The sequence below is a fragment of the Heterodontus francisci genome, chromosome 6 (genome assembly GCF_036365525.1).
Source record: "Heterodontus francisci isolate sHetFra1 chromosome 6, sHetFra1.hap1, whole genome shotgun sequence".
NCBI classification, from domain to species: Eukaryota; Metazoa; Chordata; class Chondrichthyes; order Heterodontiformes; family Heterodontidae; genus Heterodontus; species Heterodontus francisci.
In genome coordinates this window covers 19,752,522-19,773,133 of record NC_090376.1, presented here as the reverse complement: position 1 = coordinate 19,773,133, position 20,612 = coordinate 19,752,522, and the positions used below count along the sequence as shown (strand labels likewise).

General features: G+C 43.2%; 1 protein-coding gene across 3 annotated transcripts in view; it reads left to right on the top strand.

The window, feature by feature from the left end:
* The window catches only part of LOC137371161 (cohesin subunit SA-2-like), a 145,183-nt gene that overhangs the window by 97,115 nt on the left and 27,456 nt on the right, over positions 1–20,612 (top strand). For all 3 annotated transcript variants that reach the window (XM_068033226.1, XM_068033224.1, XM_068033225.1), the window contains 9 exons: positions 41–144; positions 6,316–6,408; positions 10,030–10,125; positions 12,194–12,397; positions 13,685–13,755; positions 15,092–15,179; positions 16,667–16,747; positions 17,878–17,970; positions 18,847–19,021. In XM_068033226.1, the coding sequence (XP_067889327.1) occupies positions 41–144; positions 6,316–6,408; positions 10,030–10,125; positions 12,194–12,397; positions 13,685–13,755; positions 15,092–15,179; positions 16,667–16,747; positions 17,878–17,970; positions 18,847–19,021 (1,005 nt within the window). The remainder of the gene's footprint in view (positions 1–40; positions 145–6,315; positions 6,409–10,029; positions 10,126–12,193; positions 12,398–13,684; positions 13,756–15,091; positions 15,180–16,666; positions 16,748–17,877; positions 17,971–18,846; positions 19,022–20,612) is intronic.

The window sequence follows — 20,612 nt, the reverse complement described above, 5'->3', positions numbered from 1 at the left end:
TTCAAAATGCTTGTATTCAAAAAGTACTTTTATTTTCCAGCTTTAACAAACCTACAGAGAAAAGCACTGGTTGAAATTATGCTGAGCACAATCCGACAGGCTGCAGAAGGCCATCCAGCTGGGGGCAGGTGTTTAGGGAAGAAGGTTAGTCTCTTATCACCTAGTTTCTTTGCAAAAATGCCTTCAGTTAAAGGCCCGTCTGGACTGGTACACAGTACACAACGTGTGACTCAGTACGAACATAAGGATTACTCGACAAAAAAATGACCAGTATCCACCTAGTTCACTGTCTACAATGCTGAGATTTCACCCAAAATGTCACTAAACGTTTACATGACTGATTGGTTTTGTATGAAGACAAATTTCCTCTTTAATGCTTGAGTGCTTGGAATGCGATAAACAAGAATTTAGTTTTTTTTATTCATTCATGGGATGTGGGCGTCGCTGGCCTGGCCAGCATTTATTGCCCATCCCTAATTGCCCTTGAGAAGGTTGTGGTGAGCTGCCTTCTTGAACCGCTGCAGTCCATGTGAGGTAGGTTCTTCATTCCTTTTTATTGACTTCGTAGCGGTTAGATACAACTGAGTGGTTTGCTAGGCCATTTCAGAGGGCATGCAAGAGTTAACCACATTGCTGTGGGTCTGGAGTCACATGTAGGCCAGACCAGGTAAGGACGGCAGATTTCCTTCCCGAAAGGACATTAATGAACCAGATGAGTTTTTACAACAATCGACAATGGTTTCATGGCCATCATTAGACTAGCTTTTTAATTCCAGATTTATTAATTGAATTCAAATTCCACCTTCTGCTGTGGTGGGATTAGAACCCATGTCCCCAGAGCAATACCCTGGGTTTCCAGTCCAGTGACAATACCACAACGCCACCGCCTCTCTTAGTAATGGGAATTTTACGAATTTGAGTGCCCAGCGTGGACTTCTGCCTGTTGAGAATGTATATCAAGGATCCAAGTGCTTTTTACATGAGTTTAAACATCGGTGGATCATCTGAGTTTTATACTGGGACATCATTGTGATATCATTGCCTGAATCTTATTACACTGGTGATGTTCATTTGAGCACTCACTGTCCTTAGTGGCTTTTAAAGGATCTAAAATGTTCAGGTTTCATAATTGGCCTTTTCTCCCCTGGCCGACTAAGCATAAGTTCCTTTTCCATTTGGGCTGGTTTCTTTCTCTTGTTGTCACTGAAAATAACCAAGACCAGCCCTGCTTAAGATACCTAATTATCACAAACAAAATGCTGGGATACCTCAGGAGGTGAATGGAGTAGTGGCAGATAACAGAACCATGAAGTGGCAGGGTGATGATTTGCTTCTGTGACTTCCATGTCGGTGTGCAGAATCCAGGTACTTTTCCATAAGGAGGAAGGCTCCTTGGTTGCCTCGTGTGGTTGGTTGCTAAGCAACATTAGCAACGCCTGCATGTAGGTTGCAAACTATATCCCAATGAATTAATACTGAGAAGATATAACTATCGGGATAGACTGAACTAGCTGGGGCTCTTTTCACTAGAAAAGAGAATGCTGCAATGTGACTTAATAGAGGTCTTTAAAATTACAAAGGGGTTTTAATAGGCTAACTGCAGAGAAAATGTTTCCAATTATGAGGAATCTAAAGTTCGGGGTCATTAATATAAGATAGTCACAAATAAATCCAGTAAAGAATTCAGGAGAAACGTCTTTACCCGGTGTTGTGTTTGATTGCTCAGTGATTGATTGCTTTGTGCTGTGTTTGTAAGACTGCTCACCATGCTGTCAATCAACCCTGAGGGATCATGGTTCCAAAGGTGAAACTAAGGCAGATCCGGGCAGCCATCTGAATAAAGCCTGCACACAGAAATTGTGAGTCTAGTTCCTTCATGCTTGGGTTACAAAACCTAACATCTAGCGACAGAGATGGTGAATAATTTAAATGTCCCCATCCGAGCACCTTTCCTGTCATCGCTGGGAGATCCTCCCATTCTGTGGGACAAATGGATTTCTGGGTTTGAAACCTACTTGCTCACTACGGGTATGGACGGTATGGATGTAACAGCGACCTGCAAGAAGGCGATACTCGTGCGTTGCCTTGGAGCAGAGGGCCAGCGTATATTCAGGCAGCTAATGGATGATACGTCTGTGTCGATAAGTCGGTAAATGCTCTTGAGAAGAACTTTGGCCTAAAGCAAAGTGTGATGATTGAACGATCCATGTTCCACCAAGGATGCCAGGGAAACGGTGAGCCCATAAAACTATGTGACAGTGTTGTGTCAGTTGGCTTCTACATGTAAATTTGACACACTAACTAAAAAGCTTCAATCCCATGAATTAGGGAACGCCTACGCATGGAGGATGATGGTTTGACATTGGAAAAGACCACCACCTTGGCCTTGAATCCGCCATGTTAGATTTGATGAGTTTACACAAAAATGGACCCTCGGTCTCAGGGTCACAGACACAGCTTGCCCAATCAGCTCAAGTGCAAGGGTTACGAATAAAGAGACCTCAGCAGGCTCATTGACATTTGCCCTATCACGGTCAGGCACCATCAGAAACGTGCTCAAATTATGGGGGTAACCATGGATACAAATCACAATGTCTGGCACGAGGGAAGAAATGCAACTCATGCTCAAAGATGAATGCAAAGATGTGTAGGTCATCGAAGGCACGTAGAGGAACTTATTCCTGAAGGTGAAATACGGTATGTATATGCTACCGCAGACAGTAAAGTGCCTGGTCCCATGCACGGTTCACTTCACGATTGTACAGTTGCGATCACAGGCCTTTCAGTGCCACTCCTCATTGATATGGGTGTGAAAGTATCCATATTGAGTGAAGACATCTGCTGTCATTATTTTTCACAACTTTCTTTCACTTCTCCGACAGACACTCTTCAAGCTTATGGGAATGGACAATTGCACAGCAAACAGCATTTGACACATTAGCATCTCTGCCAGTCCCCGAGCATTTCAACCCACATGCAGAAATGTACTTCACAACAGACGCACCAGAAAATATGAAAGGAGTTGTACTTTTGCAGCACATCGCAGGAAGCGAACAACCAATTGCATACGCTTCGCAGCCGTTGTCCGGAACTGAACGCAAATACTCTTGGAGAGTGGGAAGCACTAGCCTCCATCTAACTTATGAACATCGGTACAAGTATCTGTCTGGTAGGATGTTCACCCTTCGCACCGATCACCAAGCACTGACTACATTGTTAGACATGTAAGGATCTGGTCATTGACCTCTACAGATTTACCAATGATCTAATCGCCTTCATCAGTACAACTTTGAGGTTGAATATCTTGCAGGTTCACACAACTGAGTTGCTGACATGCTTAGCTGCACTATTATTGCAGACATCGAAGACTATGTAGTCGCGGTGATTTTGCACGTGACTGGATCTTGGTGACATGAGAGGAGTTGAAGGCAGAGTTGGCAGCAGACAGCATACTGCAGCAAGTAAGCTAGTACCTAAAAACCGACTGGCCTCGCAAAATAGAGGAAGAATTGGTCCCATACTACAGAGTACACAATGAGCTCACTTTGTTTGATGACAACTGTATTGCAGGCAGAATCCGAGCGGTTATCCTGAAAGTGTTAGAGCAATGGGTGTTGCATCTTGTCCATGAAGGGCATCCACGTGTCATTAAGATGAACCAACAACCCTGTGAAGCAGTCTGGTGGCCAGCAGAAACAGCGCAGCATGTCCACTCAGTGAAAACTCTGACAAACTGTGTTCCACACCTCTACAACTGACTCCATAGCCAACAAAACCGTGGCGACAACTCCAAGTCAATATTTTCAGAGACATGTAAGCAGCCCCTAGTAGTCTACGTTTTTTGCTTGTTGTTCATGATCTACATAGCAAGTGGCAGGAAATCGTCGCAACAAATTCCATAACCACCTCTTCAGTCATTGACATTCCAGACAATTTGTTTCTGAAGTGGGGTTTGCCAGAGATCATCACTACAGACAACGGTCTGCAGTTTATTTCCAGTCAGTTCACGGAGTTCCTAGCAAGCTACGGAATTCACCACCGTCTGACATTGCGATACAACCCGCAATCGAATGGTGGCGTTGACGTTTCAACAGGGTGATCTAGGACAGTGTGAGAGCAAGCATGTTGCAGGGGAAAAACGTTTGAACAATGCATTCATATCCACTTCGCACATATTAATCCACCCCACACTCTGGCCAGAAACTGCCCAAACCTATGATTGGTGCAACGTCCGCACGTCGCTGACCATTTCAGCCATCACCAGCATCCGACGTGAATGTCAGAGTGAAAGCAAAAGAAACCGCAAAACGACAAGGTGAAGTAAAAGCATAAATAAGAACAGAAAGTGCTGGAAATACTCAGCAGGTCTGGCAGCATCTGTGGAGAGAGAAGCAGAGTTAACGTTTCAGGTCTGTGACCTTTCATCAGTACTCCGATAAGCGAACACACACAAGGCAACCACGGTTCACAGTCGAAGATTGGGTTTGCATCAAATGTCCAAATCACAACCACAGGCTCGCATCGTCTCTGTCGCGACCTTAGCAGATCAAGCGGATGCTCAATTATCCCTTTAATGACAACATCACTTGGAATGCGAGACACTTGACTGTGAGGACACCTGGAGATTTTGATGATCGTGACTACGGGGATAAATTTCCATTTCTGATTAGCGATCGTGATGCTAATAATCTACCTGATCAAGGTGATCGTGTTGAACCAATACCGCGTCTTTATCAATCCCAGTGCTATTATAGAAGACCTCCATATCTCGAAGATTATTTGCTACCATAAGGAGTAGTTGAGGCAAATAGCTTAGATGCATTTAAGGGGAACCTGGATAAACATATGAGGGAGAAAGGAATTGAAGATTATGCTGATGAGGTTAGATGAAGTAAGGTGGAAGGGACTCTCATTAGTGCATAAACAAATTGGCCCAAATGGCCTGTTTCTGTGCTGGAAGTTCTATGTAATGTGGAGAGGTAGAAAACAAAACATGGTGGGGAGGAAAGGGTGTTTAAAAAGGATCATTCCTCTTTAAAAAAAAAAGAGTCCTAGGTAAAGGATGCTGCAAGGCTGCTTGGGCATGGCAGGTATCCCCTGACTAATTTTTGTATAATGGAGTGATTGCTGACACTTTTGCTGTCTTCTATGAAAGCGGGAACAGGTTACTGAGTTGGATGATCAGCCATGATCATAATGAATGGCGGAGCAGGCTCGAAGGGCCGAATGGCCTACTCCTGCTCCTGTTTTCTATGTTTCACCCATGCACAGTACTCAGGGGATCAAGTTACAACTTCCAGGCAGCATGGTGACTGGGCAGCGAGTTATTACACCGCCCAGCAATATGGGTTGTTGACGCAGCATCGAAAGCTGTCTTTTCTGACAACTCTTAATGAAACATTTATTAGTGGGAAGGCCGGAAGATAAGAGAAGTAGTGTTTGTGGTTAGAGTATGAAAAGAGGTCAGGTACAAACATGGCTGACGCTACTTCCCTGCCCACCAAATATTAACCATTTATTTAAATGAGCTGGATGTTGAAATAGAGGGAAATGAGCACACTGAGCAGTAATGTTTTCTTGACTGATCCCAAAAGTGCTCTCACCTCCTTCTTGAAAAATATATATTTTAAGTTTATATTGGATACTTTCCTATATCTTTATAGTCCTGATATGGATATTGCCATACATCCTTTTACCTCTAATACAGCCGGAGGTCTAGGAAACACTAAAAAGGTCCGATTAATACTCCTTATTAGATCAAGTCAATGAGATAATATATGTACCAATTATACTCAGGTACTGAGGACTCCTTCCGGCAATTGCAATCATGTTATCTTGACTGCTTACACTAGCCTCAGCAAGACCAGATGGAAGATCCCCAATGAGCTCAAGTGTTTGTACCTTTTATATGTTTAGTCATGTCCTCCTAATGTAATGCCATTATGTCAACGCATTCTAATTATGTCTGGTTAATTTTCCCTTCAATGTGTCTGCGTAAGCACATCTATTTCTTGGTCATTGATGAGATTCCATGGGTATCAGTTATGGCATTTGTGCTTACCTCTTCCCAGTGCATCAATGACACAAGCCTATTCATAATGTGGCCCCCCCTCCACCCTACTGTCTCCTTGACTATTTTACTAAATCTCTTCCCAGGGATGGTTAATGAGGTAATGTCTCTACTGCTTCAATCCTGACCTTGTATAGCCATTGCAGAATGAGTACTGATAGGTGGATATATATTTTAAAAGCTGTTCGTTCTGGTGCAGCTAGACTTATAGTATGGACCCATGTATCTTCTGCTGTGATTTTTAGGTTCAAATGACAAAAGAGAGAAAATCACAGATTGATGACCGGGCTAAGCTCACTGAACATTTCATTGTGGTACTTCCACAGCTCTTAGCTAAGGTATGTATGGCACTCTAAATGGATTTCTTGGTTTCCTTGCAGTTGGCCAACTTGGAAAAAGTATCATGAGCCATAGAACTTAGAGAGTTCAATGCTCAATTCCCAGTCCGTATTGAGGCAACTGATTGCAGTTAGGCAAATGAGAGGGCTGTTACATTACATCACTAGGTGATGGATTTGGATAATTAGCCACTTTTTCACTCCTGAGCTCAGTAAGCATAGAAGGAGGTCATTCAGCTCATCATGCGTGTGCCACTATCCATTAGTCCCGCTCCCCTGTTCTTTCTCCACAGCCCTTCCAATTTTTCCTTTTCGAGTATTTATCCAACCCTCTTTTGAAAGTTACTATTGGATCTGCTTGTACCACCCTTTCAGGCAGTGCATTCCAGATCACAACAACACGCAATGTATAATACCTGCTGCAAAGTGTGTGGGGCCATTGATCGGACGTTTGGTTCCATGTTCAAAGAGGTCCCTAACGCTTACTGTCTAGGCTGACATGGAACGATTGCCTGCTTGCATGAGGTAACTGCCTCCCACAGAACCATAGAAAAACAACTGCACAGAAGGAGGCCATTCAGCCCATCGTGTCTGCGCCGGCCAATAAAACTAGCCGCCCAATCTAATCCCACCTTCCAGCACTTGGTCCGTAGCCTTGCAGGTTACAGCACTTCAGGAGCATGTCCAGGTACCTTTTAATTGAGTTGAGGGTTTCTGCCTCCACCACCGTTCCTGGCAGTGAATTCCAGACACCCACCACCCTCTGGGTGAAAAAGTTTTTCCTCATGTCCTGTCTAATCCTTCTACTAATCACCTTAAATCTGTGCCCCCGGTAACTGACCTCTCCGCTAGGGGAAACAGGTCCTTCCTGTCTACTCTATCTAGGAACCTCATAATTTTGTACTTCTCAATTGATTCACCCCTCAGCCTCCTCTGTTCTAAGGAAAACAACCCTAGCCGATCCAATCTTTCCTCATAGCTGCAACTTTCAAGCCCTGGCAACATTCTTGTAATCTCCTCTGTACTCTCCAGAACAATTATGTCCTTTCTGTAATGTGGTGACCAGAACTCTACACAATACTCCAGCTCTGGCCTAACCAGCATTTTATACAGTTCTAGCATTAAATCCCTGCTTTTGTATTCTATACCTCGGCCAATAAAGGAAAGCATTCCATATGCCTTCTTTACCACCCTATCTACCTGTTCTGCCACCTTCAGGGACCTGTGGACATGCACTCCAAGGTCTCTCACTTCTTCTACCCCTTTCAATATCCTCCTTTTTATTGTGTATTCCCTCGCATTGTTTGCCCTCCCCAAATGCATTACCTCACACTTTTCTGGATTGAATTCCATTTGCCACTTTTCTGCCCACTCAACCAAACCATTGATATAATTCTGGAGTCTACAGCTATCCTCTTCACTATCAACTGCACAGCCAATTTTTGTGTTAGAAGCAAATTTCCCAATCATGCCTCCCACATTTAAGTCCAAATCATTAATATATATCACAAACAGCAAGAGACCCAACACTGAGCCCTGTGGAATGCCACTGGAAACAGCTTTCTATTCGCAAAAACATCCGTTGATTATTACCCTTTGTTTCCTGTCACTGAGCCAATTCTGGATCCAACCTGCCACATTCCCCTGTATCCCATGGGTTTTCATTTTACTGACCAGTCTGCCATGTGGGACCTTGTCAAATGCCTTACTTAAGATCCATGTAGACCACATCCACTGCACTACCCTCATCAATTCTCTTTGTTACTTCCTCAAAAAACTCCATCAAGTTAGTGAGACATGACCTTCCCTTAACAAATCCATGCTGACTATCCCTGATTAATCCACGGCTTTCTAAATGACAGTTTATCCTGTCCCTCAGAATAGATTCTAACAATTTACCCACCACCTAGGTCAGATTGACCAGCCTATAATTATTTGGCCTATCCCTCGCACCCTTTTTAAACAATGGTATAATGCTCACAGACCTCCAGTCCTCTGGCACCTCGCCCGTATCCAGTGAGGCTTTGAAGATGATCCTCAGCGCATCCACTATTTCCTCCCTGGCTTCCTTTAACAGCCTGGGATGCAATCCATCTGGCCCTGATAACTTATCCACTTTCAAGGATGTCAGACCCTCTAGTACTTCCTTTCTCATTATGCTAATCGTATCTAATATTTCACACTCCTCTTTTACGACAATATCTGCATCCTCCCATCCTTGGTGAAAACAGAGACAAAAAACTCATTAAGAACCCTTCCCACATCTTCTGCATCCATGCATAAGTTCCCTTGTACATCTCTGATAGGCCCTACCCTTTCCTTAGTTATCCTCTTGCTCTTAATGTACTGATAAAACATCCTTGGCTTTTCCTTGATTTTACCTGCCAATAATTTTTCATGTCCTCTTTTTGCTTTTCTAATTTCCTTTTTTACTTCACCCCTGCACTTTCTATACTCCTCTAGGCTTTTTAAAGTATTAACATTTTTGTGATTGTCATAAGCTTTCTTTTTCTGCTTTAACTTACCCTGCAAGCTTCTAGATAACCAGGGGGCTCTAGATTTGGCAGTACCACCTTTTATCTTTGTGGGGACATGCCTACACTGTGCCTGTAGTATCTCGCTTTTGAATGACTCTCACTGGTTTGCCACTGATTTTCCTTCAGATAGCTTTATCCAGTCCACTTTCGCCAGGTCATCTCTCAGCTTTGTAAAATTTGTCTTCCCCCAATTTAGAACTTTTAGTCCTGTTTTATCTTTGTCCTTTTCCATAATTATGCTAAAACTGACTGTATTATGGTCACTATCTCCGAATTGGTCACCCACTTCATCCATATAACCGAACCCTAGCGTGACTCAGTGGGTCAGATTTTCCTCTTCCTGCCTTTGGGGAATTGGCATTCAGCAACCTCCTTGAAGAGGACAAGGGACTGAGACTAGTTATTTCAGGTAATTGTCGTCCTCACCCCTCCCCTTGCCGCTCCAAGATTCTCTATCGATTTCACAATGACCGTTGCCCGGCATGTGCTTGTTGTGGATACAAGGCTGAACAAGTCTATTATGAGCCAGAGAGGGCATTCTTGGCCTTGTCACTCTTTGATCAATTTGGCCATTGGGGGCCCCAGCATAGCCTGAACAAAGCTGATATAAGGGCCTTTATCTTGGAAAGTCTGCAGGGATTCCTGAGGTAGATTGAAGATATAAAAGCCAGTCTTGAGATTTTTTGTTCCTCTTCCCACCACTTCTGTACAGCAAAAAGGCCCTGGGGTCTTCTAGCTTCTGCTGTCAGGCAGCAGCCAGGAGTCCTGCTGTTGGTGGCCAGGAGTGCTGTCCCAGGCCTCTCAAGCCTGCAGTCGTATGCCTGTTTGCATTCTGATGTACAGGTGTTAAGGTCCTGCGGAGGGCAGGCCTGCATGCCGTCAGCTGCTTCCTCTAAGGTATCCACGGAAGCAATTCAACCTTAGTATCTTCAGGAGAGGTGGAAAAAAATTGGATGAAAAAGAATAGGCAATTGCTACTTAAGACCCGGAGCTATTTGAGATAACAGATTGGGCCTGTCGTCAAATGGAACAGAATCAGATTATGGTAATTCCACAGTATTCTGTGTTTATGCTAATTCCACAGTATTCCTCTGATGGAGAGAAAGTGATTACAGTCAACCTTCTGCAAATACCTCAGTATTTTGACCTGGATGTTTACAGTACTGTGCGGTTAGAGAAGGTAAGCCAGTCGATGTTATTGGGTTATTGCAGATAAATGACTAGTCAAAGGAATAAATGTGCGCGCAGCCAAAGGAACATCTGAAGTGTTTTAAAAATATAAAGTCACAACAGGAACAGGAAAAGGTCATTAATGATTTGGGGAAGGAGATGCCATGGTGAGAACGGAGGGAGGACAAAGGATGAGTAGGATGGAATAATTAAAGGGTTGGGGGAGAGATAATAAATCAGTAACATCGATAATGTAGAGAGGGAGTGAAACTTATTGATGATGAGCGAGTGATTGTCTATCAAGCAACACATTTCTTCTTTAATCCAGTCCAGGGAACCCTGAAATGTCCTGGGATTTATTTTCAGGCTGAGGGTTATTGAAAGGAACCAAAGGTTTCATGAAGGTTTTCAACTTTCTCTTTCATTCAGTAACTCTTTGCCTTAAAAAAGATGTCAGGAATTCCGCTGTCCAACCTCTTGCTCTTTGTCACTCGAGTCTCTCCTATTGAATTTTCCCGAAGTTGAAATAGAACTCATTCAACGGTTGAGAATGAAATATCTGAACAGCAATCTTCTTTTCAGTTGGTCTGACTCCCATCTCCTCCCTCACCACCCCCATTCCCTCCCACTGCACACATTTTTATATTTCTATATATATATCAAATCACACCTAAGCCTGTCACAGAGTATTGATAGATAATCTTTCTCTCACCTCTAGCCTCCAATCTCTTTCTGTCATTATCTTTGTTAACTTTATCAGTTCTGTTTTCAAATGTACTCCTCTCAACCTTCCTTGTCTCGTGCATTGCACATGCACCATCCTAGTCCCGAGCTTTCCCTCCTCCCTGCATCTTCACTGTGTTGAGATCAAGACTGTTTCCTACTCTAACTTATTCTTCTCCTTTGGTACTCTTCTGTATAATGCAGTCTGTGTGATCACCATCATTAATTGGTCTTTATATGCTATTTAAACACTATCAGTTTAATAACAAGATGAGTTTTCAACCAGAGATAAAATAAATGTAAAATCTGAAATAAAACCGAAAAATGCTGGAAATATTCACTGAAAAGAAAAGGGAAGTAATGATGTTTTGAGCAGTGTATAATAAATTGGCTAAAAGTGAGGGAAAGTATTGTGAGGAAGAACCGTAGGGTTGGGAGTTGTAGATCCCTGTTATAGAGGTTGGGAATTAAATCCACTTCCTTGGATAAATGAAAAGAATGGCATTAAAACCATTTAGAATCCCTGTCTCATTGGGTCAAAGACTGAAAGGGTACAGAGTAAGTACAATTTTCCCTGGAATTTTTCTAGGAACTGAGGATAATGGCATAGCTTTTTCACTTCAAGACAGTGTTAACAGTGCTGCTTGAAAAAGGGAGAGAGAAATCACAACTACCACTGGGAACAGAGATGAAGTTGGACTCTAGGGGATTAACTGCATTGATAAAAGAAGTGCTGAGAGCCAATCAGGATGACTATGTATGAGAGCGCTGCTCATGTTATTATATAATTGAAGAGAAGGTATTCTTAGAATTAGACGGTTTCTCTTCAATGAACACCCAGAATAATAATATGACCTTCAAATCAGAGTTCATTATGAAAACTTTTATAAATCTCTAACAGCAATTTGCTACCTGTAGGAATGAGACTCCACTTTTCAAATTGTTCCCTTTCTGGGCCCAAGAGATTCAGTGGCATTGCAGGAACATAGATCTATTTTAAGAAGGTACTTACTCTGTTAGGTACTAGCCCTGACTTTCTGCAGCGAGTTTAATTGGCAATTAATGGGCGAATGCAGGAATTTCATGAGACTCTCCGGGAGGTTGAGGGCGAGCTGCTGTTCTCGTGAGGCTCATGGCGGAGTGCCGCAAATTATCCAGCAACTTGTGGTGATTCACAGGGTAGTTCTTCCTTGCCACAAGTTGCTGGGCAATTTGCACATTAATAATGGAGAATGCTCAATTACTCTGAAAGCAAATTCAGGGCCAATTTCTTAAAGGAGACACTTGTGAGGTTGTCTGAATTTCACTGATCTTCGAGAAAGATCCTGAGATGTTTTTCCTTTGGAAACTGACAGCACTTGGATACCTTACTGAAGCAGTTAAAGGAAATTGTGGAGCAGCAGACAGGCTCCGAAGTCTTGGAATTCTGTTCGAAGGCGTACCTTGTTCTCAGTAATGAAGATCGGGTTACTCACAGCCGAGTAGATTCTGCAAAAAGTCAACTGTTTGACCAACTAGTGGGCAAGTTCAACCAGCTGCTGAAAGATTTTCTTCACAAGGTGTGGCCTTTATCTTTTCTATTTCTCACCTTTACAACGTGCTGGAAAGACTGCGGAAACAGCATACCTTTTCTAAATTAACCAATAAGGAGACACTGGGCTGACCCAGAATCATCAACCGAAAGCTATACCAGAAACGCCTTTTTTTTTTAAAGAGTAATACCAGGGAATCAGGATTAGAGCTGGGAATGGAGATGAACTCAAAATCTATAGGGATTTATAGTTAGCCCTTCAAAAAAAAAAAGAAGTGCAGTTAAGAAGGGCGACACAGTGGTGCAGTGGTTAACACTGCAGCCTCACAGCTCCAGTGACCCGGGTTCAGTTCTGGGTCCTGCCTGTGCGGAGTTTGCAAGTTCTCCCTGTGACTGAGTGGGTTTCCGCCGGGTGCTCCGGTTTCCTCCCACAGCCAAAGACTTGCAGGTTGATAGGTAAATTGGCCATTGTAAATTGCCGCCAGTGTAGGTAGGTGGTGGGAGAATGGTGGGGATGTGGTAGGGAATATGGGATTAATGTAGGATTAGTATAAATGGGTGCTTGTTGGTTGGCACAGACTCGGTGGGCCGATGGACCTGTTTCAGTGCTGTATCTCTAAAAAAATAAATAAATAAATTTAAGTTGGAGCACAGCTTCTGGATGACGAGTACTGTTCATGTTAAAATATAATTGAAGAGTACTCATAGAATCAGACAATTTCTCTACAATGACCGCACGGTGTAAAACATAACTTTAGAAGCAGAATTCATTATTTGAGATTTAAGGAATCTCCGACAGCTGTAGGAATGAGACTCTGCAGTTTAAATTGTTCCTTACCTGGGACGGAGGTGACCTGATTGGTGTTGCAGGAACGTAAACCTCTTCATTAGAAACATACTCTGTTTGATAAAGAATTAGACCATGGAAACCAAATATCGTTTCCAGTGTTCACGACGCAGTCCAGTCTTGTGGTCGCGGGATGCCATGTGTGCACTGGCGGGCAGCCTGAGCGACCCTCTCCAAATCTATCAAAGCGTATCTCACAGTAAAATGTTTCTAGAAGTGTAGTGACTATGTTTGTGTCATCAGACACGGCAGTAATTCTGCAACAGTAACATCCTGCCGACAGCACTTGAGGCAACTGACTGGTTAATCTGTATTTTTGGTGGTATTTGGTTGAAGGAGGCTGAATGAGCTGTGACAGCAGGAGAAAGCCCTTTTCTTCGTCAAGCAAGTCAGTAATGCTGACCTGATGGTGCAGATTTTGCCGCTATAGTTCTTTAGTTATTGAATTTATGATCTGTTGTGCAATAGGGGGACCGATTTGGCGACACAGAGTCTTACCAGATGTGGTGTACGCTGAAAAGAATCACTACTTTCCATAAGTAAGTGAGACATTAGGAGTGGTGAATTGGTGGTTAATGTAATCATAAGATGGTCACTAAGATGTGTGTTGCAATGTTTCCTAATAATGTTTCACTAAGAGAGAAATCAAACTGAAGATCCTTTTGAAACATGATCTTTGTTGGATGAGAAGCAAATTCTACCTGAATGTAAAACAAAAAGTGCAGAGTGTATTCTGTAGCCATTCACTGTGACATCTACTCTGGCTCTCCTTTCTTTTGGTGTTTGTTTATTTTGCCAATGTGCTCCTCTTTGCTCTTGAAGATTTTGCCTCTTCGGGAAATGGTGACCCTCTTTCCTTGTCCAAGAGGCCATTTTTCATGTGTGAGACCGGGGCCTCTGATCTTTAGCTTCTTTCTCTTAGCAAAATCAAAGACCAGTAGAGTGGGTATTGTAGCAAAGTGGTTATGTTACTGGGTTAATAATCTAGAGGCTGGGATTAATGATCTAGAGATGTGAGTTCAAATCTTACCACAGCAGATAGAAAGTTTAAAATTAATTAAATAAATGTGGAATAAAAAGCCAGTTAAGAGTCAGCCACATTGCTGTGGGTCTGGAGTCACATGCAGGCCAGACCTGGTAAGGATGGAAGATTTGCTTCCCTAAGGCGCATTAGTGAACAGGTGGGTTTTTACAACAATCGATGATAGCTTCACAGCACCATTACTGAGACTAGCTTTCAATTCCAGACTTTTGTTTGAATTAATTGAATTTAAATTCCACCAGCTGCCGTGGTGGGATTTGAACCCGTGTCCTCGGGGCATTAGCCTGGGCCTCTGGATTACTAATCCAGTGACATTGCCATTACACCACCATCTCCTTACATCTGGTTCACAATTGTCCTTTAGGGAAGGAAATCTGCCACACTTAGCTGGCCTGGCCTACATGTGACTCTAGATTCCAATGTGGGTGACGCTTAACTGCCCTCTGAAATATCCCAGCAAGCCACTCCGTTGACTGAAGGGCCATTAGGAGCAGATAATAAATACTGGCCTTGTCAGTGATGCCCTCATTCCTTGAATGAATATAAAAAAAGCACAGGAGGCTCATTGAGTTTGCTCTTTCAAAGAGCAAGTTAGTCCCATACCCTGCTCTTTCCCCTTTCCCCTGCAATATGTTTTCTCCTCGAAGAATTTAACCAATTTATTTATTTAACCAATTCGCTTTTGAAAGCTATTTTAAAAGAATTTGCGTTAGTGGGCTCCAGTCCCACAGTGATGTGTGTTGAGTTGTGTTGCTGCATTAAGCAAAACCCTCATGTGTAAAAGGGTAGACTCTTAAGAGCTCTGCATCCTGACGCTATTTTTACTATTTCAGTGCTCATGATATAACTCGGTGGAACCTATTGAACAGCACCTGTAAACTACTAAAGAGTGACTTGGAGAATGGGAATGTGCCTGAACAGGTGAGTCACTGACCTGTTATAATGTTCAGCTCTCATAGAGCATGCCGATTCATCCTGAGTTGCAATGTGATTTATATGATGTGATGAGATTCATGTTGTGCAGTGTGATACATACTATGGAAAGTGTCAGATAAACTCTTCAATCGGGAGATTCCTATCTACATCTCACATGTAACTGCAGCTGGAGGAATGTTCATCATTGGGGAACGTTGGCCTTGAATAAGACAGCATTGGAGGTTGCAAACCATTGTGTGAGAAAGGATTTAAGGTTAATAATGAGCAAACAGGGGCAGGCCTAATTCTTGGACTATACTCTCACAAGCTTGGGTAGTGGTGTAGAGACCCGATGTTGCTTGTCAATACTCAATGTGTATAGTTGGCGAAGCAACAGTTCTGCTGTTTGTGTGATGTGTACAATAACCCAAAGATCATTAAGAACATATGAGATAGGAGTAGGCCATTCAGCCCTTTGAGCCTGCACTGCCATTTAATCAGATCATGGCTGATCTTCTACCTCAACTCCACTTTCCCACCCTATCCCCCTATCTCTTGATTCTCTTAGTATCCAAAATCTATATTCCATATGTTCAACGACTTTGCATCCATTGTCTTCTGGAGTAGAGAATTCAAAAGATTCATGACCCTCGTCTCAATCCTAAATGGCCTGTTCTGAGATTGTGTCCACTAGTTCGAAATGCCCCAGCCGGGGGGAAACGGCCTCTCAGCATCTATCCTCTCCATCCCCTTAAGAGTTTTATAAGTTTCAATGAGATCATCTCTCATTCTTCTAAACTCTAGCGTATTTAGGATTATCCTACTTAATCTCCCCTCATGGAGCAATCCCCAAATCCCAGGAATCAATCTGGTGCACCTTCATTGCACTCCCTCTAAGGCATGTATATCCTAAGTAAGGAAACCAATACGGTACACAGTACTCCAGGCGTGGTCCCACCAAGGCCCTATGTAATTGTAGTAAGACGTCTTTACTCTTGTACTGCAATCCCTTTGTAATAAAGTCTAACATTTAGCCTTTCTAATTGTTTGCTATGACTGCAAGTTAACTTTCTGTGATTCCACATTTTATAAGACAAATTTTTACTGGAACACTCAACTTCTTGACGACCTCCATCAAAGCAGCCAGATAGAATCACACAGCACTGAAGGGGGCCATCCGGCCTATAAATGTATGTGCCAGGATTTATCCAATCAATTCTGTTCCCCTGTTTTATACTCATAACACTGAAAGTGTTTTCTTTATAAGTTTTGAAAGTTATTATTGAATCTCCCAGATCGGGCAGTGCATTGCAGATCATAACAACTTGATTATATACTGTTAGATAACTTCATACTGAAGCAGTTACCTTGGGTATATTATGCAGACTGACTTCAATTGCAAGTGGATCGCAGACCTCCTTTGACAAAGCTAAGTTTACCTTTAATATGACATTAAAGGCAATGTTTACAAGTATTTTTTTTCTGTTTGGCAGATCGTCATTCAGGCAATCCAATGCAGCTATTATTATATCATGTGGCAGCTGTCAAAAGTGTCCGAAGGCATTTCCTCCCAGGTACAGATTGTTTCCTGATCGGATGCAGTGGGAATTGTTGCATTGTTAAAATACAACACCAACAGCTCACCTGTCTGTTCATTCCTGTTGTGTTTCTGACTTTCTATCTCCTGCTTAAGTAGGACCTTAATGGATATCATAGAATCATACAGCACAGAAGGAGGCCATTCAGCCCATCGGCCTGTGCCAGCTCTTTGAAAGAGCTGTCCAATTAATACCACTTATCTGCTCTTTCACTATAGCCCTGCAAAATTTTTCCTTTTCAAGTATATATATCAAAAGCCCTGCTCCCAATCTTTCCTATCTACCCCATCAAAACTCCTCAGTATTTAATCTCTCCATAACCTTCTCTGTTACAAGGATAAAAATCCCAGCTTCTCCAGTCTCTCCACATAACTGAAGTCCCTCATCCCTGATCCAGTTCCACTAAATCTCCTCCACAGCTTCTCCAGGGCCTTGGCATTCTTCCTAAAGTTTGCTGCCCAGGATTAAACGCAATGCTCTAGCTGAGGCTTAACCTCCTTGCTTTTGTGCCCTATGCCCCTATTTATAAAGCCCAAGACTCCAGTCTTTTCAGCAAGTTTGGTTGCTTTCATAATGTAGGGACACCCTTATGTGAAATATAGAGACTGAAGTTAATAACGGGCAGGATCACACACTTGACATAAAAGAACAAACTGGCCCAGACAGTTGGCTATAAATAGCATGTTGTAACAGACGCTGTGTTATAGGGCCGATGTTTTGATGTGCAGTAAAGTTCATGGTCTAGATTGTAGCTTCCTACACATTTTCTGTGGTGCAAACCCAGGGTGTGGCACTGGTACCATTTAACAGTATCTCAGCACAGGTGAACACAGAACCATGTGTGGGGCATTTACACAATAATAACCGGCACTCTGTATTTTACAGCGGGTAACATAGAGATGACATTTCCTTCTGTAGTCCTTGTTTGCTGGCTCTCGCAATTAGGTTGCATTGATGCTGTTTTTTTCCTTCAATGTAAGGATACTTTGTTTTTCCATCAGGTTTACACTGGCTTCAAGAAGCTAATTAGGAAATCACAAGGATGTAACACAGACATAGGGAGTTACCCATCCATTTGGTCTAAAACTTCATTTGTTTTTGTCTAGAGCATGCAGCTGTCGCTGGGGAAGCAGATGAGGGGTTTCTGCCACATTTGCAGACAGTACCTCACAAATGCTAGCAGCATCATCGAAGAGCAGGTCAGTGTGGGCAGGTATCACAGGGTCAGTGAGCAGGCCTCAGGCCACATGCAACATGTTAACAACAGATTGGACGGATTCACCTCTTGTAGAAATATATAGAAGTCACAATATGGAAGGCAGGCCCTTCGGCCCAACGAGCCCATGGCGGCACTTACCCTCCCTGGGAGCAAGTGGTTCTGATTGTATTTACTAACCTGCTTGCTGTATCCCTTTGACTCCATTCGAAATGCAGGGCGTGAGAGGGCTGCATGGTGAGGTTGGACAGGGTCTGCAACTCGTTCCTGCCACTTTGCCCTGCTGCAGGCCGTCTCTAAAGCAAATACTAACAAATCACCCACTACCATTAGACTGGCCTGTTAGTGTTCGAAAGCTCAATGCTTTTGCATGAAATTCCAGTGTCTGCTATTTTAAAGCAGGCGTCAATCCCCTCCCTGGCTTAAAGGCACTGGAGGCTAATTCAAATCTGATCGCTTTCAGGATCTAACTTGGGAACACTGTGGGGAGAAAGCAATACCTTGGCAGGGTTGGAGATATTCCTGGAGGTTTTATCACATGACCTCTGCCTTCACCCCTGCCTCCCCTCTACCCTTTTTATAATTAATAAATGAAAGTGTTCAAAGAAAGGAAAAAGAAACACATTATATTTCAATGCATCCTATGATTTTTCTCCCATGTTTGACTTGCAGCAGCGGCCTGGAGATTAACCATTAATTCCTGGAGTCTCCAGGACTGTTCTGCAGGTTGTCAACACCACACCTTGGCCAATAATCTATGCTAAATGTACAGCTGACAATGGTGGAAGAATCTTCCTGTTTGTATGTGTTTATTTTTTAATTGCTTAATGATCAAGGGTGTGTTTCTTTCCATTTCCAGGCTTTCATAATCCTTTGTGACCTGCTGCTGGTTTTCAGTCACGAGGTTCTGTCCAGTGGCTCTGAAGAGATTGAACCATTTGCTTACGTCCCAGAGTCCTCCCTGCAGTCTGAGCTTGTGACCTTTGTCCTGGATCACGTGTTCGTAGCCCGAGACAATGAGAGCGTCGACAAAGGTAAGTGGGAGTGGGGTAAACTGCACTGCTCTTCAGAGGAGCTGCTGCTGACTTGATTGCCTGAAAGTCTTCCTTCTGTTCCCTACTATTCAGTGATACTGTGAAGTGGTGGGATTCAGATCTTCTGGACTTTGGCGGGCGTCCTGGAGCCTGAGAGCTCTTTGATCTATTTTCGTAACTTGCTGCTTTGGCAATGCGGCAACGCAGGCCAAAGTGAAACAAATCTCTCCTCCTCGCCTCTCCTGAAGTTGTGGGCATCTTCCTGGGTTGCGTTCCTTGAGCACTGGCCCTCCTCTGGTGCCTTGTCAAGTTGCCATTGCCGTGTGAGCTCAGACAGTTGGCGATTTTCCATAGAGGGTACCATGGCCCACCTCTCTCTCACCTGATGCTAGCTGAGGGTCATTGAATAGCAATGGTGGGAGGTGGTGGCGTAGTGGTACTGTCACTGGCCTAGTAATCCAGAGGCCCAGGCTAATGCCCTGGGGACTCCGGTTCAAATCTCACCATGGCAGATGGTGGAATTTAAAGAATTAATTTAATGAATGAAAATCTGGAATTGAAAGCCAGTCTCAGTAATTGTGCCATGACATTCATTGTCATAAAAACCCATCTGGTTCACTAATGTCCTTTAGGGAAGGAAATCTGCCGTCCTTACCTGGTCTGGCCTACATGTGACTGCAGACCCACAGCAGTGTGGTTGACTCTTAACTGCCCTCTGAAATGGCCGAGCAAGTCACTCAGTTCAAGGGCAATTAGGGACGGGCAACAAATGCTGGCCTCGCCAACAACACCCACATCCCATGAATGAAAAATCAGAGTCAAGAAAGCTGGGCACCGCGGGCAGCATTGTGCCCTGTAACCACTAACTGAGAGCCACTAAAGTGACAAAGACTGGGAATCAAATCTGGGGCATTCCTGCTCTTTAACAGACTCAACAGTGCGCTTAATAACTGAGCTCTAGGGGAACAACCCTTAACTTGTAAAAAGAAAACAGAGACTATGGTCACTGTCAGGGTTTTGATCCTGAAGGAAGTCGTTACCGTTACAACAGTGATTGCACTTCAAATGTACTTTATTGACCGTAAAGTGCATTAGGATGTCCTGAAGTCATGAAAGGCGCGACATAAATGCAAGTCTTTTTTCTTAAGTAAAATGGCCATATTGTACCCAGATTATTCTGTTTCTCCATCACAATGTTGCTGATTCCTGCATTTTAAGGACACAGTTTTTACAGTCTTGGAAGACTAAATATAAAGGTACATACGCAAAGCGTCCCATCTCACTCTTTGGAACTGTGGGTTTTAACCACCCGATTAAGCTGTAAGTTTTATTGGTGGGTATGGAAAGAAAACATGTTTCATTAGTGAAATCTACCTGTGCCAAAATTTAGGTGAACGTGATTCTGATTGAATGATTGCTTGCTAAGATAAAAGAAAGTTGAAATATCTTATGGTAGAATGGTTACAGCACAGAAGGAGGTCATTCGGCCCATCGTGTGGATGCTGGCTCTCTGCAAGAGCAACTCAGCTAGTCCCATTCCCTTGACAATTCCCTGTAGCCCGGCAAATTTTTTCTGTTTGTGGGTGTAGTA